This window comes from Pseudophryne corroboree, chromosome 2 (genome assembly GCF_028390025.1).
Source record: "Pseudophryne corroboree isolate aPseCor3 chromosome 2, aPseCor3.hap2, whole genome shotgun sequence".
Taxonomy (NCBI): Eukaryota; Metazoa; Chordata; class Amphibia; order Anura; family Myobatrachidae; genus Pseudophryne; species Pseudophryne corroboree.
Window position 1 is genome coordinate 129,572,463 of NC_086445.1, and position 14,655 is coordinate 129,587,117.

Below are 14,655 nucleotides of genomic sequence, written 5' to 3' on the forward strand. Positions count from 1 at the left end.
GTCTATTTAGCATGGCACTACATATCTATTTCTGTTGAATACAATTAGACTTCAGGAGAAAAACCAGTAAATTAAAATAGGATTTTAAATAGCTACCGGTAAATCCTTTTCTCGTAGTCCACAAGGGATATTGGGGACAGATAAGTACGATGGGGAATAGACGGGTCCAAAGGAGCCAGTGCACTTTAAATTTCTTCAACTGGGTGTGTTGGCTCCTCCCCTCTATGCCTCCTCCTACAGGTCAGTTATAGGTAAAACAGTGCCCGAAGGAGAATTACATACTTGAGAGAAGGAACATAACAAAGTGTGGTGAGATTTACACACCAGCACACCAACATATAACCTAGCCAGCAACCCCTGGCAACATTAACAGCAACAGCTGCACAGGAACACATAAAAGAGAACCTGCAGAAAGTCACCGCACAGAGGCGGGCGCCCAATATCCCTTATGGACTACGAGAAAAGGATTTACCGGTAGGTATTTAAAATCCTATTTTCTCTAGCATCCATAAGGGATATTGGGGACAGATTAGTACGATGGGGATGTCCCAAAGCTTCCAGAACGTGCGGAGACTGCTGCAGCCCCGCCTGCCTAAACTGGGTATCCGCTTTGGCCAGGGTATCAAACTTGTAGAAATTAACAAAGGTGTTCTTCCCCGACCAGGTAGCAGATCGGCATAGTTGCACGGGCAGCCGCCAAGGAAGAGCCCACCGATCTGGTAGAGTGCGCTTTCAGAGACTGCGGAACAGGTAAGGCTGCCTACGCATAGGCCTGTTGGATAGTAAGCCTAATCCAATGAGCAATGGACTGCTTTGAAGCAGGGCAACCCTTTTCTGCGCATCATACAGCACGAACAAGGAATCCGTCTTTCTGATCAGAGCCGTCCTCTTGACAGATTTTCAAGGCTCGCACTGCATCCAATGCCAGAACTGGACGGAATCACAATAGGTTGATTCAAGTGAAACGCGGAGACCACCTTCGGCAAGAATTGGTGTCTAGTCGTGAGCTCCACTCTGTTCTCATCAAAGACTAAGTACGGACTTTTGCACGAAAAGACCCCCAATTCCGAGACACGCCTAGCAGAAGCCAGGGCCAGTAACATCACAGTTTTCCACATGAGGTACTTATCTTCTACCATTGTCAAGACGTTCAAACCAGGAGGACTGTAGAAAGCATAACACTACATCCAGATCCCAAGGTGCCGTAGGCGTCACGAATGGAGGTTGTATGTGAAGCACCCCTTGCAAGAAGGTCTGAACTTCCGTCAAGAGAGCCAACATCTTCTGGAAGTAGATGGAAAGAGCTGAAATCTGGACCTTAATGGATCCAAGACATAAGCCTTTATCCACTCCAGCCTGCAGGAAACGTAGAAACCTTCCCAAGTGGAATTCTGCAGAGGGATATGTGCATTCCTCGCACCAAGATACATATCTCCGCCAGATATAATTATAGTGTTTTGACGTCACAGGTTTTCTGGCTTGCACCATAGCGGCAATAACCTTTTTGGAAAGCCCTTTGTGAGCTAGGATGTTCCGCTCAACCTCCATGCCGTCAAACGAAGCCGCCGTAAGTCCGGGTAGATGAACGGTCCTTGTTGAAGAAGATCCCTTCTTAGAGGTAGAGGCCAAGGGTCCTCTACGGACACGTCCAGAAGAGCCACGTACCGCTCTTCGGGGCCAATCCGGGGCAATCAAGATTGCTCTCACTCTTTGATGCCTGATCCGCTTGAGAACCCTTGGGATCAGCGGAATCGGATGAAACAGGTAGACCAGCTGGTAAGGCCAAGGCGATGTCAGCGCATCCACTGCGCTCGCCTGAGGGTCCCCGGTACGTGAGCAATAGCAGCGAAGCTTCTTGTTGAGGCAAGAGGACATCAAGTTGCTCTGTGGGCATCCCCACCTGTCGATGATCTGTTGGAACACTTGAAGGTGTAGTCCCCACTCCCCAGGATGCAGGTCGTGGCGACTCAGGAAGTCCGCTTCCCAGTTGTGCACTCCCAGAATGAAGATCGCGGACAGTGCTCTTGCATTTCTTTCTGCCCAGAGGAGTATTCTTGACACCTCTTGCATGCAGGTCCTGCTTTTTGTCTCTCCTTGTTCACTGATGTACACCACCGCCTGGCATTGTCCGACTGCACCTGGATCGCCTGATCCCGGAGTAGAGGGGATGCCTGAATCAGAGCACTGTAGATAGCCCAAAGTTTCAGAATAATGATCGGAAGAAGGGCCTCTGGGGCAGACCACCTGACCTGGAACTGCACCCCCTGGGTAACAGCTCCCCATCCTCTCAGACTCGCATCTGTTGTGAGAAGAATCTAATCCTGAATCCCATAGTGTCGCCCTTCCAGTAGGTTGGAAGACTGTAGCCACCACAGGAGTGAAATCCTGGACTGGGGCGACAGCCGAATCACCTGGTGCATCTGAAGATGTGAACCGGACCACATGTGCAGGATGTCCAATTGGAAAGGTCTGACATGAAATCTCCCTAACTGTATCGCCTCGTACGAGGCCACCGTCTTTCCTAACAATTTTATGCAAAGATGAATGGATACACGAGCAGGTCGGAGAACCATGCGAACCATTTCTTGAAGTGATCTCACTTTGTCCTCTGGGAGGAACACGTTCTGTGCTACAGTATCCAGTAGCATCCCCAGAAAAAGGAGCCGCTGAGACGGTTCCAGGTAGGACTTCTGCAGATTGAGGATCCACCCGTGGCGAGACAGAAGTTGGATAGTGCGATCTATATGGAGCAGTAGAAGCTCCCTGGAACTCACTTTTATCAGGAGTTCGTCCAGGTAGGGAATTTCGTTGACCCCTTGGACTCTGAGCTGAAACATCATCTCCGCCATCACCTTCGTAAACACCCTCGGAGCTGTAGACAGGCCAAAGGGTAACGCCTGAAACTGGTAGTGATCGTTCAGTAGGGCGAACCGCAGATAAGCCTGATGAGGAGGCCAAATTGGGATATGGAGGTAAGCGTCCATGATATCCAGGGACACACAGAATTCCTGTGGCTCCAGGCCTGCGATCACCGCTCTCGAAGATTCCATCTTCAATTTGCAAACCTTCAGGGTAAGGATTCAAGGACTTAAGATTCAGAATAGGTCTCACCGACCCGTCTGGTTTTAGTACCATGAACATACTGGAGTAGTAACCTTGTCCTTGTTGTTGTAGGGGTACTGGAACAATGACCTGGGACTGGACCAACTTGTTGATGGCCAATAGCAGCGTACCTCGCATATTTTCCAAAGCTGGTAAGCCTGATTTGAAAAATCGCTGAGGAGGAGCTCCGTCGAACTCTTGTAACCCTGATAAGGTCCTTTACCCAAGCATCTTGGCAGGAACCGTCCCAGATGTGGCTGTAGTGACGTAACGGAGCTCCCACCACGAGATCCCCTGAGTTTGGGTGGGCACCGTCATGCTGAAGTCTTTCCGGAAGCCAAATTTGTGCTTTGATCCTGAGATCCAGCAATGGCTGGTTTCTTAGGCTTACCTCTGGTGCCTCTAGCTGCGTTGGAGGCCCCCATAGCCCTAGATCGAAATCTAGAGGACCGAAAGTACTGAGTAGACGGCCCCGGTAGGTACGTCTAGCAGGCGGAGCTACTGAAGGGAGAAACGTGGATTTCCCAGCAGTAGCTTTGGAGATCCATGCATCCAATTCACCTCCAAAGAGCCATTAACCTGTGAAGGTAAGAGATTCCACATTATGTTTGGAGTCAGCAATCCACTGACGCAACCATATGGCTCTGCGCGCGGACACAGCCATAGCAGAGGTCCTAGCATTAATATTGCTAATGTCTTTAAGGGAGTCGCAGAGGACTCTTGCCGTGTCCTGAATGTGTTTTAGAAAAGTTACAGTACTAAGGTTATATCACCTGAAAGAACTTCCTGTATATGAGTAGCCCAGGAATGAATTGCATGTGTCATCCAGCAACCTGCAATGACCAGTCTTTCAGCTACACCTACAGCAGTGTAGATAGATTTTAGAGTGGCCTCAATTTTCCTATCTGTCAGGTCCTTTACCGTAAAGGAGCCCGGAGCAGGAAGTACCGCCTTTTTAGCAAGGCTAGAGACAGACATCCACTGCTGGAGATTCTTCCCAGAATTTTCTGCCTTCAGGGGCAAAGGGGAATGTATGCAGAAATCGTTTGAACACTTGATATTTTATATCTGGATTTTTCCAGGCTATTTTAAATAAGTCATCCAATTCCTTGGAATCAGGAAATGTGACTGTCAGTTTGTCTTGTGGGAGGAAAAATGACTGCTGAGTATTAGCATCCTCCAGCGGGAGCTTTTACCCCTGGGTAGGGGTGGAATCCCCACCCCTACCCAGGGGAGCTTTTACCCCTGGGTAGGGGTGGAATCCCCACTTATGGGGTCCACATCATCCTGTATATCATCAGCCGTATCTGATAGGAGTGCAGGTAGAGCATGTTTTTGTGACCCTGTAGCAGACGGGGGGAATGTTTAGCAGTTAGACTTGCCACTGCTTCTTGCAGTTCCTGAGTCTTATTAGCATTTGCAGTGAGTTGAGATGACATATCAGACATCATAGTTTTGATAGCCCCCAAACCAGGAGGGCTCTGGACTCTCCCTGACATTGTTATCAGCATTCTGAGATGACCGACTACACTGCTCACATGATATTGAGCCAGATGAACTAGGAGATAATCTAGCATTACAAACACTGCATAACAACTGTTTTACTATATTGAATAAGAAAATAGGATTTTGGTTACCTACCGGTAAATCCTTTTCTCGTAGTCCGTAGAGGATGCTGCGGTCCACATTAGTACCATGGGGTATAGACGGGTCCACCAGGAGTCATTGGTACTTTAAGAGTTTGAGAATGTGGGCTGGCTCCTCCCTCTATGCCCCTCATACCAGACTCAGTCCAGAAACTGTGCCCGAGGAGGCAGACCTCTTCGAGAGAAGGATTTAACACAGATAGTGGCGAGATTTATACCAGCTCACACATACAAGGCACATCAAGCTAACTTAGCTTGAAAACTCAGCAACCGCTAAAAATATTACTTACCAAGTAACAATGCAATACTTAGTTGAACTGAACCAGATAACAATTGCAGGAAAACGAAGCGCTGGGCGGGCGCCCCTCATCCTCTACGCACTACGAGAAAAGGATTTGCCGGTAGGTAACCAAAATCCTATTTTCTCTTACGTCCTAGAGGATGCTTGTTCGGAATGCCCTTCCGAGCTAGTATCATGCGTTCAACCTCCATGCCGTCAAACATAGCCGCGGTAAGTCTTGATAGGCGAACGGCCCCTGCTGCAGCAGGTCCTACCATAGAGGAAGAGGCCTCGGTTCTTCTTGCAGTAGATCCACGTACCAAGCCCTTCTTGGCCAGTCTGGAGCAATGAGGATCGCTTGAACCCTTGTTCTCCTTATGAGCTTTAGATCTCTTGGGATGAGTGGAAGTGGAGGAAACACGTACACCGACTGGAACACCCACGGAGTCACTAGGGCGTCCACCGACACTGCTTATGGGTCCCTCGACCTGGAACAATATCGCAGAAGCTTCTTGTTGAGAAGAGAGGCCATCATGTCGATCTGGGGTACGCCCCAAACATCTGTTACCTCCTTGAAAACCTCCGGATGGAAGCCCCACTCTCCTGGATGGAGATTGTGTCTGCTGAGTAAGTCTGCTTCCCAGTTGTCTACTCCCGGAATGAAAACTGCTGACAGCGCCAATGCGTGCTTTTCTGCCCAGAGGATGATTCTTGTTACCTCTGCCATTGCAGCTCTGCTCTTCGTTCCGCCCTGTCGATTTATGTAAGCCACCGTTGTCACATTGTCCGACTGCACTTGAATGGCCCGATTTCTCAGAAGATGGGCCGCTTGGAGAAGACCGTTGTAGACAGCTCTTAGTTCCAGAATGTTTATTGGCAGGCCGGCTTCCAGACTTGACCACCTTCCTTAGAAGGTTTCCCCTTGAGTGACTGTGTCCCAGCCCCGGAGACTTACATCTGTGGTTAGAAGGATCCAATCCTGAATCCCGAACCTGCGGCCCTCCAGGAGGTGAGGTAATTGCAACCACCAGAGGAGTGAAATCCTGGCCTTTGGAGACAGAAGTATTCTCTGGTGCATGTGTAGATGGGATCCCAACCACTTGTCCAGGAGATCCAGTGGGAAGGGCCGAGCGTGAAACCTCCCGTACTGCAGAGCCTCGTAAGAGGCCACCATCTTCCCCAGAAGGCGAATGCACTGATGAACGGACACCCGGGCTGGCTTCAAGAGATCCCGGACCATCATTTGAATCACCAACGCCTTTTCTACTGGGAGAAATACCCTCTGCACTTCCGTGTCGAGGATCATTCCCAGAAAGGACAATCTTCTGGTTGGTAACAAATGTGACTTTGGAAAGTTCAGGATCCAACCATGTTTTCTGAGAAGCTGTGTCATGAGTGTTATGGACCGTAACAGCTTCTCCTTGGACGATGCCTTTATCAGCAGATCGTCCAGATACGGAATTATGTTCTCCCCCTGTCTGCGGAGGAGAATCATAATTTCCGCCATCACCTTTGTGATTACCCTCACTGCTGTGGAAAGACCGAATGGGAGGGCCTGGAACTGAAAGTGACAGTCCAACAGTGCAAATCGCAGATAAGCTTGATGCGGCAGCCAAATCGGAATGTGGAGGTACGCATCCTTGATATCCAGGGATACTAGGAATTCGCCCTCCCCCAGATCTGATATCACCGCCCTTAGGGACTCCATTTTGAACTTGAACTCACCTCAGAAAGGGGTTTAGTGATTTTAAGTTCAGAATGGGCCTGACCGTACCATCCGGTTTTAGTACCACAAAAAGGTTTGAATAGTAATCTTTGTTCTGAATGTGAGATGGTACTGGCACAATGACCTGTGCCTCCATGAACTTCTGGACGGCTTCTTGCAGGACCGTCCTGTCTGCCAGCAGATCTGGCAAGCCAGATCTGAATAATCGATGAGGAGGGAGATTTTGAAATTCCATCATGTACCCCTGGGACACAATATCTTGCACCCAGGGGTCCAGGCCGGAGGACACCCAGACATGACTGAAGTGTCTGAGTCTCGCTCCCACCGGCTCCACCTCCGGGCGTGCAGTCCACCATCATGCGGAGGACTTTGGTGTACCTGAAGCAGGTTTCTGTTCCTGGGAACCTGCAGCCGCAGGTTTCTTGAACTTGGGCCGACCTCCTGAAAGAAGATGTTGGACGGCTTTGCCTTTCTGGGCTTGTTAGACCGAAAGGACTGTGGCGTAACTGAAGAAAAGGGTTTCTTCGGAGCAGGTGTAGTTGAGGGAAGGAAGGGTGACTTACCAGCCGTAGCCGTGGAGATCCACGCATTTAACGCTTCCCCAAAGAGAGCCTGACCTGTGTAGGGTAGGGTCTCCACACTTCTCCTGGATTCCGTGTCGGCAGACCACTGGCGCAACAACAGCCCTCGACGAGCTGATACTGACATGGAGGAAATCCCCGCAGCCATGGAACCCAGGTCCTTCATGGATTCCACCAGAAATCCTGCTGAATCCTGAATGTTACGTAAAAACAATTCAACATCACATTTCTCCATAGTATCCAAATCCTCAAGTAACGTGCCTGACCACTTTACTATAGCTTTGGCAATCCAAGCACTGGCAATAGTGGGACGTAGTATTGCCCCAGAAGCCGTGTACATGGATTTGAGTGTATTATCAATTTTACGATCAGGCGGCTCTTTCAAGGCGGTAGATCCTGGAACAGGTATTACCACCTTTTTTGAGAGTCTGGATACGGACGCGTCAACAATAGGCGGGTTTTCCCATTTTTTCCTATCTTCCACCAGGAAAAGAAATGCTACCAGAACCCTTTTAGGTATCTGGAATTTTTTATCCGGGTTTTCCCAAGCCTTTTCAAATATAGCATTCAATTTCTTTGACGCAGGGAAGGTTAGCGAGGCTTTTTTATTTTCAGTGAAGTAAGCCTCCTCAACCTGCTCGGGTGTTGTATCAGTAATATTTAACACATCCCTAATATCCTCTATCATCAACTGCACCCCTTTTGCAAGTGATGCAGCCCCCCGCAACACATCCCCATCACCGTCTGAAGTATCAGAGTCGGTATCGGTATTATCCTGCATGATCTGAGCAAGAGCATGTTTATGGGAATATACAGCGGGAAGCCCTGATGTATCAGAACTGGGCAAGACTGCCATAGAGTTCTGTAAAGCCTGAGTTGCAGATTCATTTTGTGCAACCCTATTACAAATCTGAGAAATCATAGATTTGATAGAGGATAACCACTCAGGGTCCCTTGCTGGAATCTGTGCTAAACCAGTGCAATCCTGATTACATGGAATGGGATCATCCTGAGAGGACATATCCTCTGCAGCATATGACACAGAGTCCCTGGACATTGCTTAATGGAGACCACAGACACTCCACACACACACACAGTGAAGGGCAGACAGAGTTTCACCCCCAAGAAAGGCAAGAGAGACAAAGATTGGAGCCAACCCACACACAGCGCTTTTAATATAAAGGGAGACCCCCTATCAGCGCTGACTGTGCACCTTAATAGGTTACACAGTCGTTTTGCAGCCTCCCCCCTTCCCCTTCTACAACCTCCTGGTACCGGGATAGATAGCTGGAGTTGCTGTGGAGGGACTTGCTCTTCACCGACAGCGCTGTGCAGGCAGGAAAATGACGCTGAAACGCTGCTGAGTCCGCTCTGAGAAGCTCCGCCCCCAATATGGTGCTGTCTTCCCGCTCTTCATAGGATTATACTGGCCTGAGGATTGATACTGGCTGAGATCCGGGGACTCCGACAGGCTGTGTGACCAGTGTAGGGTATAGGCGCTGGCTCAGGGCGCCCCTCACAACGCCGCACTATGTACCGCTGAGCCTCCGGAGCGCAGTTAGTACTGCGCTCCTACCCTGATGCCACCATCTTCACACCGGCTCCCCGCTTGCTAAGTTGGTCAGTGACTCACTTGCCACAATCTTCAGCTCTGTAAGGGGGTGGCGGCATGCTGCTGGGGTGAGCGATCCCCTGCGGCGGGGAACGATCTATCCCCTCTGGAGCTCAGTGTCCAGTCAGCGGAGACAGTGACTCAGAGCCCGAAGGGCGGACACTACTCCCCTCCCCCATCCTTAGTCCCCCGAAGCAGGGAGGCTGTTGCCAGCAGCCTCCCAGTAAAATAATAAACTCTAAAACTAAACTTTTCTAAGGAAACTCTGTAGAGTTCCCCTAGCTGTGACCGTCTCCTCCGGGCACATTTTCTAAACCGAGTCTGGTAGGAGGGGCATAGAGGGAGGTGCCAGCCCACACTCTCAAACTCTTAAAGTGCCAATGGCCCCTGGTGGAGCAGTCTATACCCCATGGTACTAATATGGACCCCAGCATCCTCTAGGACTTAAGAGAAACAAGAGAGAAAAAAAACCAACAACGAAAAACACTCAAATAAATCAATATAAGAAATGTTGGTAAAACCTTACCGTCTCACAGGTAAGACATCTGGTTTCGTTTGTTAAAGTTCCCTGAAAGATCTCGTGAACCCAGGTGGGGTCTGGCATGCTGTTATTGTTCTCATTGTCGATGCTCCCGTTTGGTATTCGCCCGTTTTGTTTCTCTTGTTTTCGCTCTTCTTGCAAAATATCCGCTATCGTGTTGAGCAGATAGTTTAAAAACTCGTGAGCATCCTGTTGCATGTAGTTGTCGAAAAGTTCTGAAATTACAATAACTCTTTACTACATACTCTACATCTAAAATAAAGGATCTCTGAAAGCGCAGCCAAAAACCTCAGAATATGGACCTGCATTCAATATATGCAAAGCTAGGAAACTGGCATCACTTGTACAATTATTTGGAGAGGATATGGGTTCCTATGGAAAATAATATGTTGCAGAAACTTTTAGAGCTCTAGTAGTTTGCAACAATCCCACCGTAGATAAAATGTAAATGGCCCAACTTGGGAAACCTTTCCATCCAAGCAAGATTTTGATCTTACCATAGGTAACATATGTTATTTCTGAGGAACAGTTTTCAGAAAGGTTCTTTGGTGTCTGATCACACAAATTCCTTGCGTGTGACTCGACACTGCTTTAGTACTCGCACAAATGAGCAGCTTCCTCGGGCCTCTTGGTGAATGCAGCTCAAAGCAAATGGAGACTAATCACATGATTAAAATCTTGACAACAGACATGTGCACCGACAGCTGTTGTGTGTCACATCCACCGTATACGCCACACAGTGTGCATTATGGACCTCATTCAGAAAACTACACTAATGCAGTCGTAGCACTGAATGTGTATGTAGCGACTGAAGATATGCAAAGGACGTAGCCGCCGGGATTTGCCCTATGGCCGGGCAGAATGGGCCGCAGGAAGCGAGATGCCAGACACATTGCAACTGTGCAGTCACCGAGAAATGGCAAACATAACTTGTACGTCAGAAAAGGGCTTACTGACCTGTGATTCAGAGCCAGTATGAACAGAAGGAACTATTAGAGAAAGGTGCCTGATGTGGTGACAAGTGAAAAATGATTTTGAGATTTTAAAGTCGACTACACTGATTTTACGATAAACTTCATTTAACTCTGTTGTGTGTGCATAGTAGACATAACACATTTGACGTCACGATATGTGCTGGCAACAGCAGCGTGCTAGATGGAACAGATGTGTACAGCGCAGAGCCGCAGCAGGCTCTGATTACAATGATAATCGCCACTCTGCCGTGGCTGCAGCCAAAACCCAAATTCCACGTTTGAAGCTCATAATTGTGTATTATAAACATGCACTAGACGGAGTCTTACAGTCTACGATCCCCTCAGAAACCACATTCGTTTACCAGGAAAGGTAAAACAAGGACACAAGGTGGCAGGATGAAAATGAAACGTCCAGTACCAGACTGTAAGCAGGTCGCGCTAGTTACTACTGTTTGTTATTGCACGCAGTAGAAGAATCACTGTGCCATTTGCTAGCTGCAGGCATTAGGCAATTCCTCCACATAGAATTATCTGATGCTGCCGCCAGTGATCAGACACCGGATGCATGCAAATATATAGAGAGGGAAAGCATACAGTCTCCATAATAATGTACTATAACATTGCAAAGACCTGACATCACATGTGTCCACCTATAACGAGATTTATGGTAAGAACTTACCTTTGTTAAAAAACTCTTTCTGCGAGGTACACTGGGCTCCAGAAGTCTGGACAATGGGGTGTAGAGTAGGATCTTGATCCGAGGCACCAACAGACTCAAAGCTTTGACTGTTTCCAGAATGCACAGCGCCGCCTCCTATATCACCCCGCCTCCCAGCACAGGAGCTCAGTTTAGTTAACCAGCCCAATGCAGTAGCAGGAAAAGAGACGACAACGGTTAGTAACCACATATACCACACTCTCATGACAAGAGAAGCGTCAGCGGCTAATGCCATACCAACCCAAAGAATCTAAGTGCGTCAGGGTGGCGCCTTGTGGAGCCCAGTGTACCTCGCAGAAAGAGTTTTAACAAAGGTAAGTTCTTACCATAAAACTCGTTTTCTGCTGCGGGGTACACTGGGCTCCACAAGTCTGGACAATGGGGATGTCCTAAAGCAGTTCCTTATGGGAGGGGACGCACTGTAGCGGGCACAAGAACCCAGCGTCCAAAGGAAGCATCCAGGGAAGCGGCAGTATCAAAGGCATAGAACCTTATAAACGTGTTCCCGGAGGACCACATAGCCGCCTTGCACAATTGATCAAGGGTCGCACCACGGTGGGCCGCCCAAGAAGGTCCAACAGACAGAGTAGAATGGGCCGTAATGTGAGCAGCAGCTGACAGACCAGCCGTCACATAAGCATGTGCAATCACCATTCTAATCCATCTGGCCAGGGTCTGCTTGTGAGCAGGCCAGCCATGTTTGTGAAATCCAAACAAAACAAAGAGAGAATCAGATTTTCGAATAGAAGCAGTTCTCTTCACATAGATACGGAGAGCCCGTACCACATCCAAAGACCGCTCTTTGGGAGACAAATCAAGAGAGACAAAGGCTGGAACCACAATCTCCTGATTAAGGTGGAACGAAGAAACCACCTTAGGTAAATATCCGGGACGAGTCCTAAGAACCGCCCGGTCACGGTGAAAAATCAGATATGGAGAACTACAAGACAAGGCACCCAGATCCGACACTCTTCTAGCAGAGGCAATAGCCAGCAAGAACACCACCTTAAGGGAAAGCGACTTAAGGTCAGCTGAACCAAGAGGTTCAAATGAAAGCTCCTGCAACGCCTCCAAAACCACGACAAGTCCCAAGGAGCCACAGGCGGGACATAGGGAGGTTGGATACGCAACACACCCTGAGTGAAAGTATGACCATCAGGTAAAGTCGCAATTTTTCTCTGAAACCACTCAGAAATATGAACCTTGAGGGAGGCCAGACGCAGGCCTAAATCTAGGCCCTGCTGCAGAAAAGCCAAAAGTTTGGCTGTACTAAACTTGGAAGCGTCATAATTGTTTGTTTGGTGCGCATCTAAGTATGAATGCCAGAACCTATGGTAAATCCTAGCAGAAGCCGGTTTCCGGGCCCGCAACATAGTTTTAATGACCTCTTCAGAAAAACCCTTTGCCCTCAAGACGGAAGCTTCAAGAGCCACGCCGTCAAAGAAAGCCGGGCTAGGTCCTGGTAGACACAAGGGCCCTAAACGAGGAGATCTGGGCGTTGTGGAAGTAGAAGTGGACGCTCTGACGATAGGCCTTGCAGGTCTGAGAACCAGTGCCGTCTGGGCCACGCCGGAGCTATGAGAAGCAGATTTCCTCTTTCTTGCTTGAACTTCCGAATTACCCTGGGCAGGAGTGACACCGGAGGGAACACGTACGGCAGCCGAAACCTCCACGGATCCCTTGTCCTTGCTCCGAAGACCGGAACCTTGTGATTGTGTCGAGACGCCATCAGATCCACATCTGGAAGACCCCACCTTTCCACGAGGAGTTGAAACACTTCTGGATGGAGGCCCCACTCACCGGCATGCACGTCCTGACGACTGAGAAAGTCCGCTTCCCAATTCAGGACTCCCGGAATGAATATTGCCGATATTGCCGGTAGATGGCGTTCTGTCCACTGTAGAATCCATGAGGCATCCTTCATTGCCAAACGGCTTCAAGTGCCGCCTTGATGATTTATGTAAGCCACTGTGGTGGCGTTGTCCGACTGTACTTGAACAGGACGGTTCTGAATTAAATGCTGGGCCAGGTTCAATGCATTGAAGACCGCCCGCAGCTCCAGAATGTTGATCGAGAGGAGAGATTCCTCTTTGGTCCACTGACCCTGTAAGGAGTGCTGCTCCAGCACCGCGCCCCAACCTCTTAAACTGGCATCTGTTGTCAACAGGACCCAGTCGGATATCCAGAAGGGACGGCCCCTGCATAATCGTTGGTCCTGGAGCCACGAGAGCAGCGACACACGGAGATCCGGAGTCAATGAGATCATGTGAGACCTGATCCGGTGAAGCAGGCCGTCCCACTTGGCTAGAATCAGCCTCTGTAGGGGGTGAGAATGAAATTGAGCATACCCCACCATGTCGAATGCGGATACCATGAGGCCCAGCACCTGCATTGCCGAATGTATCGACACTTGCGGGCGAGAAAGGAAGCAATGAATCCTGTCCTGAAGCTTCAGGACTTTCTCCTGATACAAGAAAAACCTCTGGTTGTGAGTGTCCAATAGCGCTCCCAGGTGCACCATGCTCTGAGCAGGGACCAGGGAGGATTTCTTCCAGTTGATGAGCCACCCGTGGGCTTTTAGAAACCGGACCGTCATATCCAGATGACACAGGAGAAGATCTGGGGAATTTGCCAGGATTAACAAGTCGTACAGATACGGCAGTATCCTGACCCCTTGACGGCGGAGTACCACCGTCATCACCGCCATAACTTTGTTGAAGACTTGCGGAGCCGTTGTTAAACCAAAAAGGTAACGCCCGAAACTGGTAATGGAGGTTGCCAATAGCAAACCTCAGGTATTGTTGATGTGACACTGCTATAGGAATATGCAGGTAAGCATCCTGTATGTCCAAGGAGACCATGTAGTCCCCAGGTTCCAAGGCCAGAACTATAGAGCGAAGGGTTTCCATACGGAACTTGGAAATCTTCACAAACCTGTTCAATGCCTTGAGGTTGAGAATGGGCCGGGAGAACCCATTCGGTTTCGGGACCAGTAACAGCGGAGAATAGTACCCCCAGCCCCTCTGAGCAAGAGGCACCTGTACTACGACTCCTGTATCCAGGAGGGTCTGTACCACAGAGTGTAGAGTTTTTGCCTTTGTCCGGTCCAAAGGGACGTCTGTCTGGCAAAATCGATGAGGGGGTCGGTTTTTGAGGCAATGGCGTAACCTCGAGTGACGACTTCCCGTACCCAGGCATCTGAAGTAGTCTTCAACCATTCCTGGGTATACCCTAGAAGCCAGCCTCCCACCCTGGGATCCCCCAGGGGGAGGCCCGCCCCGTCATGCGGCAGGCTTATCGTCTTGGCAGCTGGCTGACGGGCAGCTCTGGCTCTTTTGGGCTTCGGCTTATCAGGTTTGGAAGTGCGGGCCTGCTTATGGTACGCCTGACCTTTTGCTTTACCTGAAGGACGAAAGGGTCGAAAGGACGTACCTTTAGCCTTCGACACAGAAGGAGCGGTATTAGGTAGACAGGC

The 14,655-nt window shown here is 49.4% G+C and overlaps 1 protein-coding gene across 1 annotated transcript in view; it reads right to left on the bottom strand.

Annotated features, from left to right (window-relative positions):
- USP12 (ubiquitin specific peptidase 12) overlaps positions 1-14,655 on the bottom strand; it is a 176,861-nt gene that overhangs the window by 39,185 nt on the left and 123,021 nt on the right. The window contains exon 4 of the mRNA XM_063951708.1: positions 9,474-9,703. Within this exon, the coding sequence (XP_063807778.1) occupies positions 9,474-9,703 (230 nt within the window). The remainder of the gene's footprint in view (positions 1-9,473; positions 9,704-14,655) is intronic.